Source organism: Mastigoproctus giganteus, chromosome 1 (assembly GCF_048544385.1).
Source record: "Mastigoproctus giganteus isolate SK-2022 chromosome 1, ASM4854438v1, whole genome shotgun sequence".
NCBI lineage: Eukaryota > Metazoa > Arthropoda > Arachnida > Uropygi > Thelyphonidae > Mastigoproctus > Mastigoproctus giganteus.
Window position 1 is genome coordinate 235,670,002 of NC_143575.1, and position 27,437 is coordinate 235,697,438.

The following is a 27,437-nucleotide window of genomic DNA, read 5'->3' on the forward strand; positions in this document are numbered from 1 at the left end:
TACGGGAAGAAGAAACCCTACTGAAAACACCATGGCAGAAGGCCATGAGAGGCAAGTTAGCAAAATGGCCTGATTTAGAGAGGAAATTGAAGATATGGATTGAAGAACAAAGGACAATTGGAATTCCTGTGTCCACAAAGATGGTTCAGCATGAGGCAAGAAGATTTGCTGATGAAAAAGAAGTTACTGATATCAAAGGAGGACACAACTGGTGCTTCAAGTTCATGAAACAGAATGGACTAAGCATGTGTACACACACCAGACTTGCCCAAAAGATGCCTGAAAGCTATGAGCAGAAGGTCCTTGAATTTCATCGTTTTTATCATTCAATGTCGGAAGACACATCAGTGTGAGTTGGGACAGATTGCAAATATGGACGAAGTCCCCCTTCAATTTGATGTTCCAAGTAACAGAAATGTTAATAAGGGGGTGAAAACTGTAACTGTGAAGACAAGTGGACATGAAAAGAGCCATTATACAGTTGTTCTAGTTTGTTGTGCCGACGGAACCAAGCCGCCTCCTATGCTGATTTTCAAACGCAAAACAATGCCAAAAGAAGACATTCCTCGAGGAGTGATTGTCCACATTCATGACAAGGGTTGGATGGATCAGGATGGGATGAAGATCTGGTTTAAGAAAGTTTGGAGCAGAAGACCAGGTGGGCTCTTACGCAAACCTGCCCTATTGGTGCTTGATCAGTTCAGGGCACACAACAAAAAACACAAAGAAGATTGCTGCATGCAGAGCAAAAAACAAAACTTGCCATCATACCTGGAGGCTTGACATCCCAGCTCCAACCACTTGATGTCAGCATTAACAAACCCTTCAAAGCTGCCATGAGGGACGAATGGAACCAATGGATGAAGTCTCCTGTGGACAATTTAACACCAGCAGGAAGAGTGAAGAAACCAACTATAGGAGAAGTTTGTACCTGGGTGAAAAGATCCTGGGATAATATCAAGATTGAGAGTGTTGTCAAGTCAATTAAGAAGTGTGGCATTTCAAATGCCATAGATGTAACTGAGGATGAGGCAACAATATATGAAGACAGTGATTCATCATCAGACACAGATGAGGACAAGCTAATGGATGGGAGTTTTGACAGTGATGAGGAGTTGTATGAATTTTATGATGAATAAAACTTGAGTTCAATAACTTTATGTAATACATTTTTTTTTCAAATTTCGGGCCCCAAAATTAAGGTGTGTCTTATACATTGGAGCGTCTTATACATGGGGAAATACGGTATATCAGATTTTGTATCAAAGTTGTATCTTGTTGCAGAGCTACTGCAACAAGAGCTAGGAAAATTGGGCTGAGAAATGGCAGTTGAAGTTTGGAAAATGCAAGGTACTGCAGGCAAGTAGCAATAATCCAAGATTAATGTACCAACTGTGTTGCACTTCAAACAGGGTAGTGGAAAATGAAAAAGATCTGTGGTTAATTGTGCAGTCAGACATGAAATTCTCTGAGCAGTGCAGACATGCTGCAATGACAGCTCATGCAGTTTTGTCAATGATATACAGAAACTTTGCTAGTAGGGATAAGGCAGGTGATTATCCCTTTGTTCAAGGCCATATATACAATACCCAAGGCTGCACCTTGAGTATTGGTTACAGGTCTGGAGGCCTCGCTTTAGGAGGGTGTAGATCTGCTAGAATGCGTGAAGAGAAGGGCAATTGGTGAAAGGAACAAAAGGATGTTTTTACCTAGAAAACCTTCAGTTCTACAAATTGCAGTTTCTGGAAAATAGGCACATGCGGGGTGATCGATTGAGGTGTTTAAAGCCTTGAATGGATTGAGTAAGCTGAATGTGGATGGCATTCTTCCTCTTGCTGAGACCACACACACACACACACACACACACACACACACACACACACACACACACACACACACACACACACACACACACACACACACACACACACACACAAGGGGGCATAAATTGAAGCTGAGAAGGATGGTTGCAGAATACATGCGCAGAAGTTTTCCTTCATTCAGCAGGTGGTTGATTTTGGAACAGGCTTCCATCTATTGTGGCAGTGGATAGGTTGAATAAATTCAAGGAAGAACCAGATAAATTCTTGTTGGAGGGTATGGATGGGAGAAGCGTGTGGTTTGTTTGTTTTTTTTTTTTTTTTTTTTTTTTTGGCTGATGCTATATAAGCTTGTCTTCTTGCATCATTTGCCACCACTACTACTACTGCATTCTAAGGGAGCTGTTTGGAAATGATGGTATTTTGGCAGGACTATGGATGTACCAACTTTACTGCCACTGTTGGAACCAATTGTATATAGCTGAATGAAGCTTCTAAACTGAGTGGAGTGGGCTACATGTAATTGCCTAATGTTGATATCTGGAAGGTTATTCTTTCCACATTACTGAAAACGTCTATCACTATATAACAGGCATTTGCCAAGGCTGGGTTTAAAGGGTATTATCTTGTAGTATGTTTCTCACATTCAGGCCCCAGCATGTGTTTAGAGCTTGATGACTAATGCTAAATGGTTTGTTGAGCCATGGTTTGGTTTAATAGAGGTCTTCTCATTTTAGCAGTGGTGAAACCCATGTTTAGTCTCTAGAGCAAAGTTTCCGGCATCCTCCTCCCCCCATACTTCTCCTTCAACCCATGCACGGTACTAAGTACTATAGGTTTTGATACCTTTCGTGTTTGGGGTTTTCATAAAAAAAAAAAAAAAAATTATATCCACATGGGGTGATGTAGAAGGCTGCATAATTTAGTATGCAGAACTTGTCACTGAAGATGGAGCAGCAGTTCATAGGCTTCCATACAGAATTAAAATTGGTGATGCGTGAAAGTCCCCCAGTACAACTCATAGTGTACTACAATGTACAGGATAAAGCCATTTCAGTACACTTTCAGTACCTGGGGCATATGCAAGAGATCTGTAGTCTAACCAAGCTCATTAGTGAGTGGTATAAATGCAGTAACATATACAATCTTCAAAATATAGATGAAATTACTTTGAGAAGAGTCGGTTTCCTAGGACAACTGGTACAAATATACTTTAATACATTCTAGGAAGTTTAGTTTTTTTTAGAAAGCATTAAACCAAGAAATCTAGGCTTGAAAGTACTATACAATGAGAATTTAACTGAAGGTCTGGATCAAGGTGTAAAGCACGTTTAAGACAGAAGTGTACCACAGTTGTTTTTGGTTTAAAAAGTCGATACCCATTGTTTCTAGCACAAGAGACTATTCTGTTAATGATGCCTCCTTGTAACTGTCTGTTGATTAGTCACACATCTTGAGGATGACCATGGCAAGGTAGTCAAGACACATGTCATGACTAAATGGTCATTTGTGAGCAAAGTGTTCCAGATATTTTCTTCAGCACTGATAATGAGATTAATCATGAATCTACTTCTCCGAAAACCATACTGACTTTGACTTGGAACATTTCGAGTCTCTAGGAACCATGTCAACCTGGTATCAACTATTTTTTTCCAGTTTTTCTCAAACAACCGGTTAAAGAAATAGGGCAGAAATTTGTTGGATCAGTCTGGTCTTTACATGGTTTCAGGAATGCTAGCAGGGTGATATTCCTCTAAGAAAATTCTGTTAATACAGATGTAAGAGAACAGTTAGCAATTCCTCACTTAAATGATAAATCATGAAGTAAAATTGAATCAGGGCCTGGAGCACTGTTGTTCACTAGGGTAAGTGCATTGTGCGATTCAATCATGGTAAGTGGTAGATTGTATGAATGTTAGAGAGCAGTACTGAAATTCAGTTTCACTTTTCTGTCTGGACTTTTAACAAATGAAAGGCTGGTTCAGGGGTGGCAAAGCAAGGAGCCTGATGCACTGGCAATTTCTACAAGTTCAGAAATAGAATCATAGAAGTTCTCAGAAAATATCTACTAATAATTCATTTGATTTTTTTCAAAATTGTAAAAGTATCTGTGAATTTGTTTATGGTGAAGCATAATGCACCAATGCTTCTTTTTTACTCACTTGTCTTATATGACAAACTTTGGACCTGGCTCTCTTAAAACTGTAGATAGGAGGTTAGATGTGGTTAGATATTTACAAAACAGATTCCAGTATTTATTCCTTTCTTTTTTAGCAATGCTGCAGACTTCATTCCACATATTTTAATGTGGAATAAAGATTCCACATTAAAATATGTGGATTTTAATGTGGAATCTTCACATTAAAATTTTGGATTTTGGATGTTGATTCAGCTGCTGTCATCATTTGTTGCATAATATAGCTTACTGCAGGATTAATCACGTAGATTGCAGTGATGGAGGTATCTAAATGAGTTATTTCTCAGTATTTAGTCCTGTTAGCCTTGTCAAATTTACAGGTGGTTGTGTTACTTTGGAGAGGAAAACTTGTATAGAAATTACAGATGATCGTATAGTGGTCACTACCATGAGGATTTTCAGTAACTGCCCAATCTATGAGAGGAAATATTGTTGGAGAGCATACTGAAAGATCAATAGCAGAGTTTGATCCAGATAGTAAATGCAAGTATGGGTGATAAGTGGTGTTTAACATTAGGTTATGCTTATCTAAAAATTTTCCAATCTGTCAAGGTACTGAGAAACCCCACAGAGGATAATGCCCATTCTAGTCACCCATAATACAAAAAGGGAATAGGTATCTGCTTACTATGTCATCTAAATCAGCAAGGGTGTATGCATGATTTGATGACAGATATAACGAAACTAACGTTACTGTAATAACAATGGTAATACAGACTGCAACTGCCTCTAAAGATGTTTGCAGGGGAGTAGGTCTAGAGGAAATTACAGAGTTCTTTAAGAGTGCTACTCCTTATGCTATATTAGAGGAATTTCTATCTTTCCTATAAATGGTGATTGTTTTATTGTCATAGATATCGCATTTGACCTGTTATACAAACCTGTTACTTGTAGCAGGTTTGTTTCTTGTATATATACTGCAACATTCACCTAAGAGATCACATAAGTCATCTAAATTTGCACAAAGTCCATGAGAATCCCACTGAATCACTGTGTGCATCATTTGCTTTTAACTGGTCAGTCTGCTTACTTACATGAAATACTTTGTTTGCACCTGTATATTTTTGCTTTTTCTTTTTTTGGGAAGAGTTGCTTGCCTTATCAATGTCATCCTCCGGATGAAAGAACTGAATCATCTTCATTTTCTTTTTCATCAATGTCCATAGTATCAGAAATAAATGTGTATTGCCTCTTTCAGAGCTCTTGGTTTGTTCTGTTGGTTGCTGATTAGTATTCTTATCTAGAGATATATTCACAACACTTCTCAATAATAATTATCCACTAGCCAAAAAATTTAAAATTGTTTCCTTACAATAACATACATGGAGGTAGATTGTTCCTTTGATGAGGAGAAGGGTGATTTTCCCTAACTGGATATCAAAATATTTGAAAGGACTAAACGGTCAGTCAGAGTTGCTACTGAGTGCAGCAGTTGAGTAACTGATGCATATGTACATGACTTAGTAGGTATTGCAATGTGTTTCTTTCCCACTTGGTACAACACTGTGCTCTATATTATATTTCTGAATATTCTTTTCTCATTTCCATTGGATGCAATCCTTAGAGAAGGCAGAATGAATACCATGATGGTTAGGGCAGCTTTGCATTTCAATGTTATAGCTTATATACATGTTTTCTTTGATCTGCAAGAAGCACAAATGGCCAAACTGCTGAAGACTCTGAGTGGCCAAATTTTTGGCATTTAAAGTACCAGACCGGACTAGGTTGGTTGACTGGCATTTAATGGTGCACTGGCAACTTAGGCCATAATGTGCCAAGTCAAATGGACTGGGAATTTATGGTCAAAAATGGCATCTTATGTAACCAGCTTTTATAAATATGGGGAGACTGGCATTTTAAATGTGAACATGACTGTCCGAGTAGGCACAGCCTCTCCATCTTTTTGATGACAATTTCCTCCTCCAATATTTTTAGCAGTTCCAATTTTGTCATTACCTCTTTAGAGGAGATCAAGGTTGCATGTGGGGTAACCTTCATGAGAATTCAACCAAAGGTAATTACTTTTAAGAGGCTCTCAAGCATGTTATACTCATTAATTTCCACTAATAAATCAGATCTTAGTCACTCGCCTGAACCATTCTTGGAGGGCCAGCTGCATCTGAGGCATTTCTGTACCAAAAATGGTGAAAGCTTACTTAATAACTCAATCACTTACTCGACAACAACTCAACATTTTGATGGGACCCTTTATGAGAGCTTGAAGAGTTGCCCTTGAAGGTATTAAAATGGGAGCCCCAACAGGCTCTCAGCTGCCCAACTCACTTGAGCATCAGGCAACACAGCAGCAAACCCATGGTAGAAAGCACTGATCCCATAGAAGACAGCTATTGTTGGTTACTCTTGTCAGGGAAACGGGAAATATGTTATGCAAAAAGGATAGGAGGAATATGACAAATATGTCTGCCAGGGGCAAAAGTTGTGGAGCAGATATCATCTTGTAATGGCACAAAAGGTGATATTTTTATACACGATGGCACAAATGATATTAAAAGTAGATCTGAGGATTTAATTAAAAAGCACAGGGCAAAGCTGGGAAAAAGATGCGAGTTAAGAGTTGGTTACTCTTGTCAGGGAAACAGGAAATATGTTATGCAAAAAGGATAGGGGGAATATAACAAATATGTCTGCCAGGGGCAAAAGTTGTGGAGCAGATATCATCTTGTAATGGCACAAAAGGTGATATTTTTATACACGACGGCAAAATGATATTAAAAGTAGATCTGAGGATTTAATTAAAAAGCACAGGGCAAAGCTGGGAAAAAGATGCGAGTTAAGATTAAATTTGGAAGTATTTGCAATTCTGCCCAGGCGCAATAGGAGGGAGTATATGATGAGGGCCTTTTCAATTAATTCAGCCCTGGAGAGATTGTGCAAGGCTCATGGGGTAGAATTTTTCTCAGCTTTGTCTGTGCACATTAACAGGAAAGACTGCTTCTTCCAGAATGGAAAATATCCTTAATTAGAAAGGGAACAAGAATATTTGCTGTTGCTACTGAGGCAGCATTAGGTGGGTCAGAAAACTGCTAGTTGGGGGGAATACACAAACTAACATATTAACAATAGCCGCAGACTATTGTTAATCTGTGCTAGTATCATTATTCATTTCATAATAATATGAAATCATGAAAATGATACTAGAACTGTTTCTATTGGAATGGGCAGCACCCTGAAAAGCAAGGTGTCGAGAATTTCAAGGCCTGCTATGAATCGTCATGGAACAGGTAAATACATGAGTTATATTAGGGTAACTAAGATTAAGAATGAGTGCATGTATATCAATGCTAGGGCCATAGTTAATAAATTGGATGAATTTGAAGTGCTGGTCAAAGTCCTCAAATGCAGACAATTGTGGGGGTTTCAGAGATGGTATCACTCAGATATAAGGAATGTAGAATTTGTATTTGGGGAGTACAATGTGTACAGAAAGGACAGAAAGGATAGGAAGGGAGGAGAGGTTATGCTGTTAGTTAGGAAACAAACAAAATCTAAGGCAGTGCATCAAGTTCACATGGGTGGGTGGCCAGTGCAACATTGAGTCAGTTTGTGGTGACATAAGCACTGGAAAAGCAAAATTGAGAGTGTGAGTGTGTTATAAGCCTAATGATTCTGATGAGTACAACAAACAACTGTAAGGAGAAATAATGGGCCCATAAATCAAAATGTCTTATAATGGAGGATTTTAACTTTCCAGATATTAACTAGAAAGTTATAAAATCCCCACTATTTCTCTGTACTCATCAGAGTCATTAGGCCTATAACAAACTAATTCTGATTTTTGTTTTCCCAGTGCTTATGTCACATCAAACAGACTAAACATTGCACTGTCTACCCATATCAACTGGATGCACTACCTTAGATTTTATGTGCTTCTTAACTAACAGGATAACCCTTCACCTCCCACTCATCCTGTCTATCCTTTCTCTATACAATGTAGTTTCTGTATAAATTTTACTCCCCATATTCAAATTCGGCATCCCTTATATGTGAGTGACACCCCCATCTCTGAAATTCCAACAATGTCTACATTTGATGTCTTGACTTGCACTTCAAATTCATCAAAAATATTTACTATACCCCTTACATTGGTGTACATACAAGTATACACTGAGTGGACAGAAATCATGGGATACCTACAAAGTAACAGGTAGGCCCACCTTTAGCTCAGATAAGGGCAGTCACATGGTGAGGCACTGAATCCACTAGTTCACGAAAGCATTCCATAGGTACAAGGGGCTATCAAAACGTTCATACCCTGACCTAGATAAAACATCATTCGGAAAATGCTGTTTTTAATATAATTGTCTACATATTCAATAATTAACAAGTCAAATCTTATTCCCGTAGGTGATCGTACACTAGAGGTGGAGCCCAGAATCTGAGGAAGGAGGCTATGGTTGACAAAGTAAAGTATTCAGCAGTGATTAAGTTCCTGCATTTGCAAGGCAAGAAAGCTCAGGAAATTGACGAAGAAATGAAAGCTGTGTATGGGCAGAATTGTCCATCCTATGACACTGTAACAAAGTGGAAATGGGATTTCCAGTGCAGTCGTACAAGTGTCTTTGACAAGCGAAGAGAAGGAAGGCCATCAACATTCACAGACAGTGAGACGGTTGCAATGGTTGAGCAGCTGGTGCTGAGTGACAGACGTGTGACAATTTATTTAATTGCAAATGCAGTGGTAATTAATTATGGGTCTGCCAACAGCATTTTACATGACCATCTGCACACATCTAAGGTCTCCACATGATGGGTTCCAAGATTGCTGATGCCTTTGCAGAAGCAATATCGAATGCAATGTTCTCGCTAACTGTTGGATTTCTGTAATGCAGATGTTGAGAACTTTTTTTTGATCGATTGGTGACAAATGCTGGGTGTATCGGTATGATCCGGAGAATAAAAACATGCCAAAGCAGAGGAAGCACACCTCCTCCCCACCTCCCAAAAAAGGCAAAGACCACTCCATCTGCAGAGAAAGTGATGTTGTCCATGTTTTGGGACAGAAAAGAGATTATTCTGACAGATTACCTATCTCGTGGTTCCACACTTACTGGAGAATACTACAGAAATATTTTGAAAAGTTACGCGATGCTTTGAAGGTGAAAAGGCATGGAATGTTAACCAAAGGTGTCTGTCTACTGTCAGACGATGCACCAGCTAACGCGGCCGTCGTTACCACCAATTTTGTTGCCAAGTGCGGCTTCGAACTACTGCAGCACCCACCCTATAGTCCTGACCTAGCACCATCAGACTTCTTGTTTCGAGAAATGAAGAAACCATTACATGGACAACACTTTAATTTCTCTCAGGAAGTCATCAATGAAGTGGAATCATGGTTTCAGGCAAAAAGTGCAGACTTTTTGCCTGAAACAACTGATCCAAAGATGGGAGAAATGTGTTACTATACATGGAGAGTACACAGAAAAGGATTAAAGTTCCTGTGAAGTTTCACCTTTCTAGTGCTATTATTTCTAGGTAAGGGTATGAACTTTTTGAGATCCTCTCGTATTTCCATCCATGCTTGCTGTCATAATTTCGTCATGTGTAAAATATAACTGATTACAGCTCGACAGAAATAGGCAATGAAAAATTTTAAACATAAATTTTTATATGTTTATTAACAAAATACTGCAGTAAAGGATAAAAAGAATGTACTTAAAATTTAAATTTACTGTTACAGAGTACTGTAATTAAAGAAAGCAAAATAAAAACAAAAAAATTCTAAATATCATTCCTAAAGGTAAGCTTACACTGACAAAAACATCTTTATTGTCTTTCGAAATATTCTAGCAGCATAGACTGAACTGTTTTCTCTTTCTTTAAATCTTCATACATATACTGATAGATGCAGAGTTTTTTATCCACATCTCGGAGAATTTGCATGCTTCGATCGAGGTTAGAGTCAGCATTCATAATTTTTGGCTTCACAACTTCTACAACTCGAAAGATATCTTTTTGAATTCCTTGAAAGTGAACTCCTTCACTTGCACATTATTGCGTTTTCGGTATCATTGTCAGCTTCATCATCATCAGTCAATTCTTCTGAGTGTGAATTGAGCAGTTCCCAAACATAATTTTCTAGTTCATCGAATCCACAAATCCAAGTTCTCTTTGATATTTGTTATTTCTTCTATAACAGTTTTTTCTTCGAAACCACTACTATTTGCACAATGACGCAAAATGTACTTCCACACAAGTTGTTTGCAGTTATTTGTTGCGAAGCATGCTGAATATTTGCTATTGCATATCTGATGCTATAATTTTTCCAGAACTCTATTAAGAAAATTACATCATCTCCTGCAATTTTAACAATTGCCTGTTCAAATGTTTTTCTCATGTAGTAAGCCTTAAATGTTGCAATGGTCCCTTGATCCATGGGCTGCAACAAAGATGTGTTTCACGGCAAAAAATGATTTTTACATTTTCACATAATGAACCAAGTGTAGTTGGATGACCTGGGGCATTATCTAACATCAGTACTACTTTAAATGCGATGTTGCTTTCCTTGCAAAATATATTTTTTTTCTTTTCTTTCTTAGAAAATGTTAAGTTCTGGAAGGCATTCTTTTCCAAAATAAACTGGTTTCATCCACGTTAAATATTTGTTGATCAATGTATCCACCATCTTCGATTATTTTTTTTTAAAACATCAGGATATTTAGATGCTGCATCCTCATCTGCACTGGCCGCCTCACCAGTAATTTTAACATTATGCACCTGAACTCAATTTTTAAATCGATCAAACCAACAAATACTTGCATTAAACATTTCTTCTACTTCGTTATTTTATTTCACTCTCTTAAACAAAATTTAAAGCTTTTGTCTGAATGGCTGCCATGCTAAAGGGAATGCATTTTTGATTGTAATCCCCAATCCATACAGTTAAACGACCTCCACTTCTATCATTGCAACACTTCTATTCCTTGTAGATAATGTGCATAATGTTTGCTTCTATTCCTTGTAGATTCCTTGTTTGCAAACCACAAAAAGCTGATGCAACTTTACCTTTTTCTTTTATTTTCCCTGCATGTTTTATAATATTCCATACCAAGATTCAGGCATTCAGACATCTCGTCCTATTTTAAAGTTGCTATGACCACATTCATGTTGTTCAAACACATCAAATTTCTGATCTAATCTAATCACGAGCCTCTTCTTTTTTGTGCTCTTAGTATTTTTATCTGAAAGAATCTTCCTTTTGTCCATTTTGTTAAGGGGACTTCTTAAAATGATTAAAACAAATCAGGAAAACTAATGTATATTACGACAGGCAGCAGCACATGCACACGCAAAGATAAACAAGTGTAGACTGAAATAGCAGCGACTAAAACCCTAATGGTAACCTCAACTGTGCATGCACTAGCCTCGCATTAACTTACTTTTGATTCGCATTAAATGTGACCTATTATACAATTTGCACTAAATCGAATATCACATTATTCGAACTTGCATTAATCGTGACCTAGCTGTATATATTAAAGGGGTGTCAAATTTAAATATGGCTGGGAGCCTATTTCATCCTTAATCCGGCTCTGTCCATAGGGTTCATGTCGGCCAAATGAGGAGGCCAATACATTTTGATAAAATCTGCGGAATGCTCTTCTAATCATGTTCTAGTCACCATAGCTCTGTAGGCAGGTGCATTGTCCTGCTGGAAGAGTCCATTGCCCTGTGGGTGCACGAAGACCATGAAGGGATGCAGATGGTCTGCAAGGATGGACATGTAACCGGAACTGTTCAGAGATGTGTCTAGATGTACCGGAGGTCCCAACTTGTGCCAGTTGAACACGCAGCAAAATTACTGACTGTCCACCTGCCTGAACAGTTCCTTGTTGCCATGATGGGTGCATAGCTTTATGCGATTTCTGCCAGATATGCACTCTTCCATCTGCTCGAAATTACTGTAAACGGGATGGCCACATTCATCCATCACCTTTCTCTGCTCACAGCACTGTCCATAATGAGATGCTATTCCAAAAACAGCATACATTCTTGATACAGTTCGAATAGTGCAATTTCTGTACCACCTCCATGATAGTGACACATGCATCAGGCACCCACTATCATCCCTCTTTCAAAGTCAGTTAACTCAAAGTTTATCCATACTGAAATTGAATTACTGTCTATGTAAATGCAGGGATGCAGTAAACCTATATACCTGCCAAGCGGTGGGCTTATCAACTAGTGAGAGGGATGAAAGCATCACACTGCTCGGGAACCCCATGAATTCTGTCCTTTCAGTGTACATGCTCCAGTTCTTACTCTTAGTTACCCTAACACAGCCCATGTATTTACTTGTTTCATGTCAGCTCCCAGCAGTTTTTGAAATCCCCAGCACATTGCTTTCAACATTGCTGCTTATTCCAATAGAAGCTGTTGAAGAATCACTTTCACCTCTGCCTACAGCTATTGTTAAATCTATTAATCTGTGTATCCCCCCCAAGCGAGCAGCTTTCCTACGCAGCTAACACTGCCTCAATAGCATCAGCAAATATTCTTGTACCCTTTCTATTTAAGTGTATGTCATCCTTGTAGAAGTTGTCTCTCCTGTTAAAAAGCACAGACCACATTAAGAAAAAATTCTACTCCATGAGCCTTGCAAAATCTCCCCAGGGCCGAAATGACTCTGACAAGACACTGTCAGTCACTGACCATATACTCCCTCCTATCGTGTCTGGCCAGAATTGCAGACACTTTCAAATTAAGTCCTTACTTGTTTTTTAATGTTGCCCTGTACTTGTTACGTAGGACTGAAGATCTTCTTCTCTTAATGTCATTAGTGCCAATGTGTAAACATTATCTTTTGCCCCTTGCAGACATACCCTAGTTGTAATCCATCTATCCTTTTAGCATAATATATTTCCAGTTTCCCCTGACAACTGAGTTGCTGACAACAATTGTTGTAGAATGTGCTGGTCCTGTGGGACCAGCACATTCTGCCTTGAGGTTGCCACTGTGTTGCCTGATGATAAAATGCAAGCACTGGCATTGATGTGGGCAGCTGAGAGCTTGATGGACCCTCAATTTAATTCCTTGAAGGGCATCCAACCCTGCAATTCAAGCTGTCGTAAAAGCTCATAAGAATGCTGAGTTTGCACCTAATATCCTCACATTCCTTACAGCAAGCACGCACACAAAGACATTCCCTTGACAATATTGTGTCCCATTCCTAATAGCTCTGCAAACATCAAACAAGCCATACATCACAAAAGGCCATGGTTTGGAGGACAGCTGGCCCCTCCCCCTCAGTTCTCCGCAGAGACAGCACTCCCACTAGATTGAGTCCTTTGCTTTGATGCTCTGGCCTGAGGCATGATTTTCATTCAAATTCAAAATAACTAAAAATATATATCTAATGCAATAATAACACTATACACTAGTTATGTTATGAAGTATACATTAGTAATTATATAATTTAAAATTTGAATGTTCTTATTGATAGACCAGTTATGCAGCAATATTACCACGCTACTAAGTTTGCGTTATATGTATCAGACTATAACATTATGCTTGAAAGTTAAGTTAATTATAATATATGACAAAATAATCCAACAAAAGCCAACCTAAGTGATTCAAACTTTAGAGTTACCTATTTACCACAATTCAAAAAATTTGAATTCCCCTACCACTCACTCTACAACTAAAACAATCGTGGAATATTCAAACAATACAAAGGTTCTACATATATTAAGCAATAATCTACAAAATCTCTACTTAAATTAAAAAAAGAAAATAATGAGCATGACTAGGACTATAAAGCTATTTATAGAGTATGATTTAATATGGCAGTTAGGTCAATAAAACAGCAAAATTCTTCAAAAAATTTGTTTTTTGGAGCTGAAAAATCTGACTAGCATTTGAATACTCCCTTGTTCATGAGGTATTGGAAGACTTTTCTATAGCAGCATGTTAGAGAGGCAACAGGAGAGAGAGTAACACTCTTGATCTGATTATCAGTAGTGATTATTAATGCATTAAGAATCTGCAGATAAAAGAATCACTGGGTGGAAGTAAACAGGGTGATATGAAATTTAGTTAAAAATACATCTGCCGTGAAAGGGTAAAAGAAGTTAAGCAGCGATTGGCAAAAGTGCATGTGAGAGTTATGTTTGAACTTGTTTGATATTAAATATAGTACTTCAACCTCGGGGGGGGGGGGGGGGTCACATCTGGTGAGTATGGGCTTGGCACACCCAGGGTCCTGAGCTGAATATCATCATTCTTCTCTTTCTTGGTGATTCCCTTCTACTTTTGACTGACACACACACACACACACTCTCTCTCTCTCTCTCTCTCTCTCTCTCTCTCTCTCTCTCTCTCTCTCTCTCTCTCTCTCTCTCTCTCTCTCTCTCTCTCTCTCTCTCTCTCTCAGGGTAACTCGGGAATTTTTTCCTGGTGCAGCATAAGCCTCGGCTTCCTTGCACCAAATGGTTATTAATAATAATAATTAATTACATAACTGTATTGGTCATATTGTTTTCTGTATTTATCAATGATATTGATGAAGGTATATCAGGATTAATGTCTCCATTTGCAGACGATACGAAGGTTGGCAGGGTTGTTAATGACAGTAATGAGAGTACACTACTGCAACAGGATCTGGAAAAGTTGAGTAGATGGGCTGAGAGGTGGCAACTGAGGTTTAAAATTGACAAATATAAATACTCCATATGAGTAGCAGTAACACCAGAGTAACTTACCAACTGGGTAGTACTATACTCAGGGTAATGGAGCATGAAAAGGACCTCGGGGTAATTGTGCAGTCAGATATGAAGTTTTCCAAGCAGTGCAGACAGGCTGCAAGAGTAGCTCATGGTGTCTTGTCAATGATATACAGGAATTTTGCTAGCAGGGATAAGGAAGTGACTGTCCCTTTGTATAAGGCATTGGTCAGGCCACACCTTGCATACTGCATAGAGGGCTAGAAGCTTCATTTTAGGAAGGATGCAGAGCTGCTGGAATGGGAACAGAGAAGGGCAATGAGATTGGTGAGTGGGACAAAGGGTTGCTGTTACCAAGAAAGGTTTAAGTTCTGCAAATTGCAGCAAACTGGAGACTAGGCAACTGCAAGATAATCTAAGTAAGTTGTATAAGGCCTTGAATGGTTTGAGCAAGTGCAATGCTGATGGAATTCTTCCTCTTGCTCAGATTATTCACCTGAGTGGACAAATTCAGATTTGGGAAAGACAATTGTAGAACAGATGTGCAGAAATTTGCCTTTAGCTAGACAAGCATTTGGAGTGAATGGATAGGTGAAATGGGAAAGTTTTTTTTTTTTTTTGGCTGATGCTATTGAAGCTTGCTTTCTTACATTATATGCCTCTACTTATGCTAAAATCACAGTTTCTGACTTACATAATTGCATATGTGAGAAATACTATTATCCCCCACATAAAATGCTCATTTTAACAGCAAGATACAAGAGTACTATATCTTATCCTTTGTGCCCCATGTATAAAAGTCAGAAACAGTGATTCACTTACATAACTGATATTGTTATAAAAGAAAAGTATTGAATACAATATCATGTATGTGAGTCTCCAATACCAAACATTTGCCAGCAAGTTTCCTTTAATTTTATGGTTAACTATTAGCTAGCAGTGCCATTTTGAACATTGTAAAGATAGAGATGATTCAAATTTCAAATAGCACATGTGAAAATAGTATATCCCAAAATTTGCAGGCGAATTATTGTGCATGCAGTTAAATCTTTTATCAACCACAGCACTTTCAGTACACAAACTTTCATAATCAAGTTCCATCTGTGCAAATGATGAGATACAGTACAAGTTTTTTGGTTATGCTCCTGCATGGTCAGAGGAGTTTACAACCAGTTATTTCCCAAGAATATTATTGTTAATCATATTTAGCAATCACACAAGCTCGAACCACAGCCAATTCAAGAATTTGTACTACAAAAAATTCTGTGCTGACAATTAGCTGTCTCACACTAAGAAATATGCATGGGTTTATGAACACATCTCTGCACCGTTTGAAACACTTCTATGCATGCTAGTAATCTCAGCTACACAGTCATGACAATCAGTCACAGAGATCAGTTCTTGCTCCATTATTATTTAATATCTTTACTGCAGATCTTCCAGCAACTGCTTCTAGGAAATTCATGGACGCAGATGACATAGCTCTGACTGCCCAGTCTACTGACTTCGAAACAGCCGAAATTGTACTCACAAAGGATCTTCATAACCTGAATAAATATTTTCATACATGGCGACTTAAACCTAACTTAAATAAAACCAAAGTTATCTGCTTTCATCTGGATAATCAAAGGGCTAATTATATGCCTCAAGTGGAATATAAAGACCAATGACTGAAATACAACCCCTGCCCAAAATATCTGGGAATCACAATGGACTGAACACTGACGTATAAACAACACCTTTGTAATATTGCAGCAAAGATAAAAACTAGGAATAACATCTTGCACAAACTCAGTGGAACAGGCTGGGGAGCAAATGCAACGGTGCTACGAACATCAGCCCTTGCCTTAGTCTACCCAGTTGCAAAATACTGCTGTCCCGTATGGCTTAATAGTGCACACACTGTAAAAGTTGATACCCAACTGAATGACACAATGAGGACAATATCAGGCACCATTAAATCAACACCTTTAAAATGGTTACCAGTGTTATCTAACATCCATCCCCCTCATATAAGAAGAGAAACAGCTTTGTGGAAAGAATGGCAAAAATGCCACAGAAATCCTCAATTGCCCATACATCAGGACTGCAAACCCCAGAAGCCGAAGATATTGAAATCCAGGAACCCCCATGGAAGCTAGGTGAGAAACTTATTAAGTCACATTTTAATGCTGATCAGACCTGGCGTGAAGAATGGACCACTTCAAACCCCGACCACCTGGGTTTAGTCAATGATCCATGCAGAGCTGTACCTGGTTTCAACTTACCAAGAAAGGAATGGATATCCCTGAATAGAATCCAAACAAGTCACGGAAGATGCAAGTTCTGGCTGCACAAGTGGGGAAAAACTGAAAACCCATTCTGTGACTGTGACAATGTGCCTCAGACTATCTAGCATGTCGTCTCGAAGTACCCAAAGAGGAGATTTGAAGGACTCATCCAAGATCTGCATAGTGTTATTGACGATGCTATCAACTGGCTGAATAAACTGGACATTACATTTGAATTCATCAAAATGTTATCTATAATTTTCTCTGTAAATATTGTTTTTAGGCTTATTTTATTTTATTTATATTTTTTGATATTGCCTGTTACAAATGTATCCTCATTTTGCCATACGAAATAATAATAATTGTCATGACAATGTCAAGTATCAGATGCAAACGTTGGCATTCTCCTGGATTATGTATACCTCAAGTTCACACTATGCCAATGATTTAATCATTACAAGTTTCTTTACTGCTATGCATGGTATAAAGTGCACAGCAGCAATCATGCAACTAATCATTATGATGGGGGAGGGGTAACTAATAGTAATATCTGATTCTTACATCACTTTGGCACTAAACTGATGTGCTGATTAGGCATCTTTGAACTATGATTTTACCTCTAAGGAGTAAAGATCATAGCTGTTTCTAGGCTACGTGGTGCCATTGCATATACAAAATGTATCTGTCAACATAATGCCCAATTTAAGATAAAGTGAGTTTGCAGCAGTGGATAAATTTACATATAAGAAAAAGAAAAAAAAAAAAAAAGGACCTGCACACCGTCTAATACCCTCTGTTTAAAAATAAGGTGCTTTATTTCCCTCCCCAAGTTTAAACACAATTATCCTATGAATAACTGCATATTACCAGGGTGGAAGCATATGCAAAAAAATTATGTAAGCTAAAGTAAATTCAAAAACTATAAGCAAGCTAAAGAGTATTTAAAAGTAATAGAGGAATGTGATGCAAGAAAGCTAGCATGAGCCAAAAAAAAAAAAAAAAAAAATCACCCAACGATTCCTCTAAATGTCTGTCCAGTTCTTCCTTGAATTTATTTAAGCTCTCAACTTCCACAATGACAGATGGAAGTTTCTTCCAGCAATTAACAACCCGCTGGTTAAAGGCAAATTTCCGCACATCTATTCTACAACTGTCTTTCCTCAATTTAAATTTATACCCCCTTACATTCGTAATCTGAGCAAGTGGAAGAATCCAATCAGAATTCAGCGTGCTCAACCCATTCAAGGCCTTATACACCTCAATCAGATCACCTCACAGGTGCCTAGTCTCCAGCTGCTGCAATTTGCAGAACTTAAGTCTCTCTTGGTAAGAGGATCCCTTCATTCCCCTCACCCATCTTGTTGCCCTTCTCTGTACACGCTCAAGCAAATCTACATCCTTCCTAAAATGAGGCCTCCAGACCTGTATGCAGTACTCAGGGCTTGGCCTGACCATTGCCTTATACAAAGGGATAATCACCTTTTCCTTGCTAGTAAAATTCTTGTACATCATTGACAAAACATCATAACCTACTCTTGCAGCCTGTCTGCATTGCTCAGAAAACTTCATATCTGACTGCACAATTACTCCCAGGTCTTTTTCATTTTCTCCAACCTAAGTGTAGTACCACACATTGGTACGTTCCTCTGGGGTTACTTCTACCCACATGCAGTACTTTGCATTTGTAGTAGTAGTAGTGGTAGTGGTGGTGGCATGTGATGCAAGAAAGCAAATGTATGAGCTTATGCAGCATCAGCCAAAAAAAAAACACCATTCCCTCCAAATGCCTGTCCAGTTCCTCCTTAAATTTATTCAACCTATCAACTTCCACAACGACAGATGGAAGTTTGTTCCAGCAATTAACCACCCGCTGGCTAAAGGCAAATTTCCGCACATCTATTCTACATCTGTCTTTTCTTAATTTGAATTTATGCCCCTTAGGTTCGTAATCTGAACAAGTGGAAGGATCCCATCAGAATTCAGCGTGTTCAACCCATTCAAGGCCTTATATACCTCAATCAGGTCACCCGCAGGTGCCTAGTCTCCAGCCACTGCAATTTGCAGAACTTAAGCCTCTCTTGGTAAGAGGATCCCTTCATTCCCCTCACCAATCTTGTTGCCATTCTCTGTACACGCTCAAGTAAATCTACATCCTTCCTAAAATGAGGCCTCCAGACCTGTACGCAGTACTCAAGGCGTGGCCTGACCATTGCCTTATACAGAGGGATAATCACTTCCTTTTCCCTGCTAGCAAAATTCCTATATATCATTGACAAAACCCCATGACCTGCCCTGGCAGCCTGTCTGCATTGCTCAGAAAACTTCATATCTGCCTGCACAATAACTCCCAGGACTTTTTCATTTTCTACCACCTTAAGTGTAGTACCACACAGTTGGTACGTTTCTCTGGGGTTACTTCTACCCATATGCAGTTCTTTGCATTTGTCAAAGTTAAACTTCAGTTGCCACTTCTCCCAAATTTTCTAGATCTGCTGTTAATGACAGTAATGGCAGTAGCACACTGCCATTACTGTCATTAACAACGCTGCCAACCTTTGTATCATCTGCAAACTTAGACATTAAGCCTGATATACCTTCATCAATATTATTGATAAATATACAAAACAACAGTGGACCTAACACCGAACCCTGTGGGACTCCACTAATAACATTAGTCCAAGAAGAGCAACACCCATTGATTACCACCCTCTGTCTTCTAGCACTTAACCATCCTTTTATCCATTGTAGCAACTTACCCTTAATACCATTCTGCTCCAATTTGTACAACAGTCTTCCATGCGCAACAGTGTCAAAAGCTTTCCTGAAATCCAAATATATATCAAAATTATTTTTCGCATCCAGTTCCTTTGTAACCACATCATAATATCCTATCAAATTTGTCAGACAAGACTTTCCCTTAACAAACCCATGCTGTGTCTGAATTATTGCTGCAGTCTTGTCTAGATGATCCTGCAATGCATCTTTAACCAGCGACTCCATTATTTTACCCGGAACAGAAGTTAAACTAACTGGTCTGTAATTACTTGTGTCACCCTTCGATCCCCCTTTGTGAATTGGGGATACATTTGCACAACTCCAGTCCGTGGGAACCTCCCCTGAGTCCAAGGATGCTCTCATAATTATGGCTAAGGGTTTGCTTAGTTACTTTGCCGCCTCCTTTAATATAACTGGATAAATCCCATCCACCCCAGGTGCTTTTCTTACGTTTAACTTCAACAATTTCTCTTCCACTTTGCTCTCAGTTATTACAAAATCATTAAGTATCTTGCTACAATTTTATAACCTTCTGCCATTTTCAAACCTTAATAATTCCTCACGTGTGAATGTAGATGCAAAATACTCATTCAGTTTGTTTGCTATCTGAGCAGGATCATCAACAGTCGAACCATCGATGTCAAGTGGACCAATCAGATTCATCCCCTTCCTTTTAGAGTTTATATAAGTAAAGAAATCCTTGCTGTTTTTCTTAGCATCTTTTGCCAAGGATTTCTCGTAATCTGCCTTCGTCTGCTGAACCTCCTTTGTGACCTGATTACAGATTAACTTATATCTGCCATAGGCTTCTGAGTTGCTTGATAATTTATATGCATCCCATGCATTTTTCTTCTCTGTTACGAGTCTCATTAGTTCATTTGACAACCATTTAGGCCTAAACCTTGAACAATATTTCTTAATAGGTATGAAACTTTTAGTAGCTTCCACAATTAATTCCTTGAATGCTTCCCACTTAGAATTTACTGTTGGTAACATCGTCAGTTGATCCCACTGTACAGAATTTAAAAACTGTCGGAGACTACTGTACTCGCCTTTACGGAAGCAAAAACCCTTTCCTTTACCCCTGATGGTAATTAAATCTTTAAGTAAATCCCACGTCAGTACACTGTGATCACTGCCACCTAGTGGTTCTTTTATCTGCAAATTCCTAATACATGAATGATCATTGCTGATAAACTTTCAGGTGGTAGATGACTTTCATCAACCGGTGAAATACCACCACTTTGCTTATTGGAGGCTTGAAGTGGTGAAACCCATGTTTAGTCTCTAGAGCAAAGTTTCCGGCACCCCCCACCCTCCCATACTTCTCCTTCAACCCATGCATAACCCAAGCACGGTACTAAGTACTCTAGGTTCTAATACCTCTCGTGTTTGGAGTACACATAAAAAAAAAAAAAAAAAAAAAAACCAGATCAAGAGTATTACTTTCTCTGGTTGCCTCTCGAACATGCTGCTGCAGAAAACAATCATCCAATAAATCCACAAAAGTCTGACTAGTGTGTGAGTGCCCAACCACAAGTTCCAGTCAATATCTGGGAAGTTAAAATACCCCATTATAAGACATTCCGATTTACTAGCCCACTCTATTTCTCTGTACAATTGTTCATTGTACCCATTCAAGTCATTAGGCCTATAACACACTCCTACTCTAATTTTTGCTTTCGCTGTGCTTATGTCACACCAAACTGACTCAACGGTGCACTGTTCATCTATATCAACTGGATGCACTTCTTTTGATTTTATGTTTTTCTTTATTAACAACATAACACCTCCTCCCTTCCTATCCTGTCTATCCTTTCTGTACACATTGTACTCCCCAAATTCCAGTTTGGCATTCCTTATATCTGTGTGACACCACGTCTCTGATATCCCAACAATATCCGCCTTTGATGTCTTGACCAACACTTCAAATTCATCAAATTTATTTACTATACTTCTAGCATTGGTATAAATGCAAGTATACATGCACCTATTCTTATTCTTAATTACTCTAACACATCCCATATACCCATTGTCAATGTTAAACTTCAGTTGCCACTTCTCAGCCCATCTGCCCAAATTTTCTAGATCTTGTTGCAGTAGCATACTGTCTTTAGTGTCATTAACAACCTTGCCAACCTTTGTATCATCTGCAAACTTCGACACTAAGCCTGATATACCTTCATCGATATCATTGATAAATATACAAAACAGCAGTGGGCCCAACACTGAGCCCTAGGCAACTCCACTAATAACATTAGTCCACAAAGAGCAGGGCCATTGATTACCACCCTTTTATCCATTGTAGCAACTTACCCTTAATACCATACTGCTGTGTGGTATTCCATGTGCAACAGTGTCAAAAGCTCTCCTGAAATCCAATTATATGATATCAAAATTATCTTTTGCATCCAGTTCCTTTGTAACAATATCATAGCATCCAATCAAATTTGTCAGACAAGACTTTCCCTTAACAAACCATGATGTGTCTGAATTATTGCTGCAGCCTTGTCTAGATGATCCTGCAATGCATCTTTAATCAGTGACTCCATTATTTTACCCGGAACAGAAGTTAAACTAACTGGTGTGTAATTACTCGTGTCACCCTTCGATACACCTTTGTGAATTGGGGATACATTTGCACATCTCCAGTCCATGGGGATCTCCCCCGAGTCCAAGGATACTCTCATAATTATGGCTAAGGGTTTGCTTAGTTCCTTTGCCACCTCCTAATATATAATTGGATAGATCCCATCCACCCCAGGTGCCTTTCTTATGTTTAACTTCAACAATTTCTCCTCCACTTTGCTCTCAGTTATTACAAAATCATTAAGCACCCTGCTACAATTTAATAACCTTCTGGCATTTTCCTTCCTTAATAACTCATGTGTGAATGTAGATGCAAAATACTCATTCAGTTAGTTTGCTATCTGAGCAGGATCATCAACAGTCGAATCTTGATCTAATCAAGAAGGATGTCTTTGTGTGTGCCAGGTGCAGTGTCTAGAAATTAGGCTGTTGTTATTTTTTGTTATTTGGTTTTTAGGAGCATTAGCAACTAAGGCCATATTGCTCCGGCATATGCGGTGGTCATTCTCTGACCTTTCCGCATCCTCCGTATTTGGTGGTGACGGGCTCGAACCCCGGTCTAATCAAGAAGCGTGTGCTACGCACTGCTGCTCCTTCCCACCTGGCTACGGAGGCGCGAGAGATTAGGCATCAACTTAGCATTCTGATGGGCATCTATGAGAGCTTGAGGGCAGATGCCCTCAAAGTAATGCAATGTTTAAAGAGATATTTTACACAATACACATTAATGAAAACCATATGAGGTTGAGTGCTATAACTAATTATCTCTGCTAATTTTTTGGGTCATTCATTTGTGATAGGAATAGCTTGTTTGCAGGTGCCAGTAAAAAATAGAATTTCTACTGGTACTTACAATTAAACAAACTAAAACTATCTACTCGCAGAAAAATAAAGTTAATTTTCAATATTCAAAAATAAGTAAATAATTTTAAAATGAATTACTTAAAACATATATTCTTTAAGAAATTATTATAGCTAATTTAAACAGTCATCCATACAAGTTGATTTACTTGCTTCATTTGATACCGCGCAATCAACTTGTTTCATACCAATTTCAGCTTAGTGGTATGCCCACCACAAAAATCATATATTACACATTCCAAAATATAACCATACCAAACTTCACATCGACAAGGTAAACACTAGTTACCTGAGCTAAAGTGGTAAGAATGCGAAACAGAATATACGAAAAAAATAATAACTGTTTAATGACGATTACTATAACTGCTATCAATTCCAATTATGTATGATTTAATTTGAAATTTATCGATGGAATGCCTTCGACTAAATCAGATTTTGAAAACAATTCGGAACAGACTAGTTTCATCACGAAAACGACTCTTTGTTAAAATTAATGAATACAATATACAATAAAAATTTCAAATAAAATTACCTTTCCCATCCATATCACCAGAATTCATATCCCTCTCTGGGAATCAATAATTTCTTTATACTTTACGTAGTAACACAAACATAAAAGTTATTATGGATCAAAATATGTAAGTCAAAAACACAATGTACATCTTCCCTTTCAAAACAGACACTTACTACGCATGTTCAGAGACAACATTAAAAGGGCGTCATATAATTTAAAGTGTCCTCTAGTGTACATAATGGCGGAAGAGAGAACTATATACAAAATAAAATTATAACAGTTTACAGCAGTGGCTTTCAACTTTTTTTTAATAACGGCACCCCTAAGTAATTTATTTTATTTTGCGGCACCCCTACTCAATTTCTGCCTGTTAGGTCCGATTCTCTCCCTGTGTGCGTATATATATATACATATGTATATACTGTACACTCGTATATATCTAATATTAAAAAATATGTATGTTATATGATAGTTATTACAATAATATAATTATAAAAATTACATTATACTGTATATATGAAAATACTGTACATAAATATATATATATATATATTTATATATATAAATATATATATAAAAATACTGTATATAAAAATATACTGTATATATATATATATATATATATACAGTATATAATAATTTTATTCTTTATACAGGGTGATTCACTACCAGTGCGGCAAACTTGCAGGAGGTGTAGGGGGCACAAAGACGAATCGGAATCACATAGCATTGCAGGGTCCGAAATGCCTTCGTCATGCGGGAGGTCGCGTGAACAAAGAAGAAAACAAAAAGAACAGAAACAGCAACTCGTTAGTGTAACAGATATCATTTTAATGACAAGTTTTACATTGGCAAAAAGCCATGCTACAGAAGGTGTTCGAAAGTTCGACCAGAAGCAGTCACACAGGCTTCACAGCGCCGCCGCATGGAATCCCTAACGTTCTGGAAGATTCCTGGCGTGTCTCGAATCTCCCCGACAGCTACAGAGATGCGAGCGACGAGGTCTTCAACTGAATCAACGGGGGTCTCGTACACCAATGTCTTCATTTGACCCCAGCCGAAGAGGTCTGGCGATCTAGCAGGCCAATGAACCGGACCACCACGACCTATCCAATGCTGTCCAAATGTAATGTTTAGGTGTTGGCGGACGTCATTGGTGTAATGTGGGGGAGCCCCATCATGCTGGAACCACATTGAGCGGCGCAACGACTGAGGAACATGTGCTTCTTCAATAAGTTCGGGCAGGACTTGCTGTAGAAAGATCAAGTATGTCCTACCGTCCAGATGTGGGCGCAGAAGGTACGGTCCAATGAGGGAGTCTCCAACAATGCCGGCCCAAACATTTACAGAGAAACGGCGTTGAGTTTCACGTGTTCGCGTACCATGGGGGTTCTCCAAAGCCCACAAATGGGCGTTATGTTGATTGAAGGTTCCCTCTCTTGTGAAACTTTCCTCATCCGTGAACAATACGGACGCAACAAATGCGCTGTCTGCCGCACTCTGTTGAAGAAACCAAGTAGCAAAAGTCCTCCTGAGTGGATAATCCGCAGGCTCCAATGATTGGACGCGTTGCAGATGGTATGAACTCATTTGGTTTGTTGACAGTATCCTCCATACAGTGGATTGGGAAATATCCGATCGTTGGCCTATCGCTCGAGTACTCGTACTCGGATTGCCTTCTGCAAGACGTAGGACATTCTCCTCATTGTCTGGCGTCCTCGTCGTTCGCTCTCGATTCATGGTACCTCTCGTGAAACAACCAGTCTCACATAACCTTCTGTGCACACGTGCGAAAATCGTATGATGAGGAGCACGCCTGTGCGAGAAACGTTCCTGGTACAAGCGCAGAGCGGGGCGCCTGTTACAGTCCGCAGCTCCATACGCGAGGTGCATGTCGGCCAGTTCAACGTTTGAATACTCGTCCATCCTACTGCCTCGGGAACCGGTTCGCAAATGCTGACTTCCAGCGGGATCGCTGTTCACGCGATCTCCCGTTCAACGTCCTCTACCGCATGACGAAGGCATTTCGAACCCTGCAATGCTATGTGATTCCGATTCGTCTTTGTGCCCCCTACACCTCCTGCAAGTTTGTCGCACTGGTAGTGAATCACCCTGTATAGAGGTACTAAGTAAACATCAATTATAGATTACCACAAAATTAAAAAGATACTGTACACTTTTTTATAATGAAATAAACATATAGATTTTAAAAAAAATAAAATAAGTTTAAGTAACTTAAACCCAAATGACGCGGCACCCCTGGAACTTTGTTGTGGCACCTTAAAATGCCGCGGCACCCCGGTTGAAAACTACTGGTTTACTGCATCTAAATAGGTAATGTGCGTGTAATGGGGGTACCGAGTAAAGTTCTTAGCCATTGAAAATAATTTTTAAAATTATACGTAAAAATATATGTAAAAAATATACGGATTTTCATTTGCCTTTATCTTTTTTACAAACACGTTTGTTATGTCAAGATTAAGGGTACTATTCCCGCCCCCTTTCAAATTCAGAGACAAAATTAATGCAAAATTACTCTGTATTTTCAGGAACATAATTAAAAAATAATATAAATTTAATAAATAAAATTGTATATGTTTCAATTAAAGATTAGATGCATGAAATTATACTTAAGATATTAATTAATTAACAATGCTATTCATTCTGGTTGATTAACTAATGTAGTGCTAATTCAATTAATTATTAAACTACATGGAGTTAATCAATCATAAAGGCATCCTTAGTCCAGTTGTCAGGCGCGAGAGTGCAGTAGAACCGCTCTTTGATAGACTGAGGTTCAAGCCCCTGACTGCTAAATACGGTCGATCTGCCAACCCAGCAGATTATGGCCCATTTCCCTCAACACGAATTGTTGAGGAGGCTTCCATCCTGCAGTGGATTGATAATGGCTGCTGCCAGTGGCGGATTAAGGATAGTTGGGGCGCCTAGGCAAATTATATTTGGGGGCCCCCCAAAAAATAATTATAAAAAAAAAAGAATAAAATATAAATAAAAGTTAGGTGGCAAATAAATTAAATTTTGTACTTTTGAATTTTTTGCTTAAATTTTCGCTTAAATTAATCAAGATTTTCGCTTAGATTAATCAAGATTTTTATGATGTTTACTGCAAACATTAATCTATTTTACAACACTATAGGAAAATATCTTGGCTTGGGGTACCCCCCAAGCCACGTGCCTCATTGCCTTAATGGGTAATCCGCACTGGCTGCTGCTTACCATTTTATGGAGTTAATTAATTATTAAACTGTATGTTTGGACTCCCTTGGTCGTCTTTATTTCATTTATTTTTTTTTTCGGCCAGCAAGATTTCAACTGCTCAGTTAATGCAATAACCTTAAGGCTCACAACTTTCTTCGCAACGAGTTGCCTCGCTATTGCCTTACTTTCAACCAATTGCATCACCAAAAGATCAATTTGCCATTTATTTTGAAATTTGAAAAATATTGAGATTTAAAGGATATGATGTCATCGCCACCTGGCAATTGCATAAGTTGAAAATAAACCTAAGCAGTTAGCATTAGCATTACTTGAGGCATATGATGCAAGAAAGCAAGCTTATTATTATTATTATTGTTGCTCATATATTATTTCTCACTGATTGGAGGTTCCACTCCGTGACGGTTCCTGCTACCAAGTACACAGGGTGGTTGTTGTTATGTCTGGTGTTACTGTTGGTCGAGGAACTCTCTGACTATCCTACAGGTGTTCAGG

The 27,437-nt window shown here is 38.6% G+C and overlaps 1 protein-coding gene across 1 annotated transcript in view; it reads right to left on the reverse strand.

Annotated features, from left to right (window-relative positions):
• Positions 1-23,854, reverse strand: part of LOC150091658 (uncharacterized) — an 89,212-nt gene extending 65,358 nt beyond the window's left edge. The window contains exon 1 of the mRNA XM_090369153.1: positions 23,724-23,854. Coding sequence (XP_090225279.1) covers positions 23,724-23,751 — 28 coding nt within the window. The 5' untranslated portion in view covers positions 23,752-23,854. The remainder of the gene's footprint in view (positions 1-23,723) is intronic.
• Positions 23,855-27,437: the final 3,583 nt, after the last annotated feature.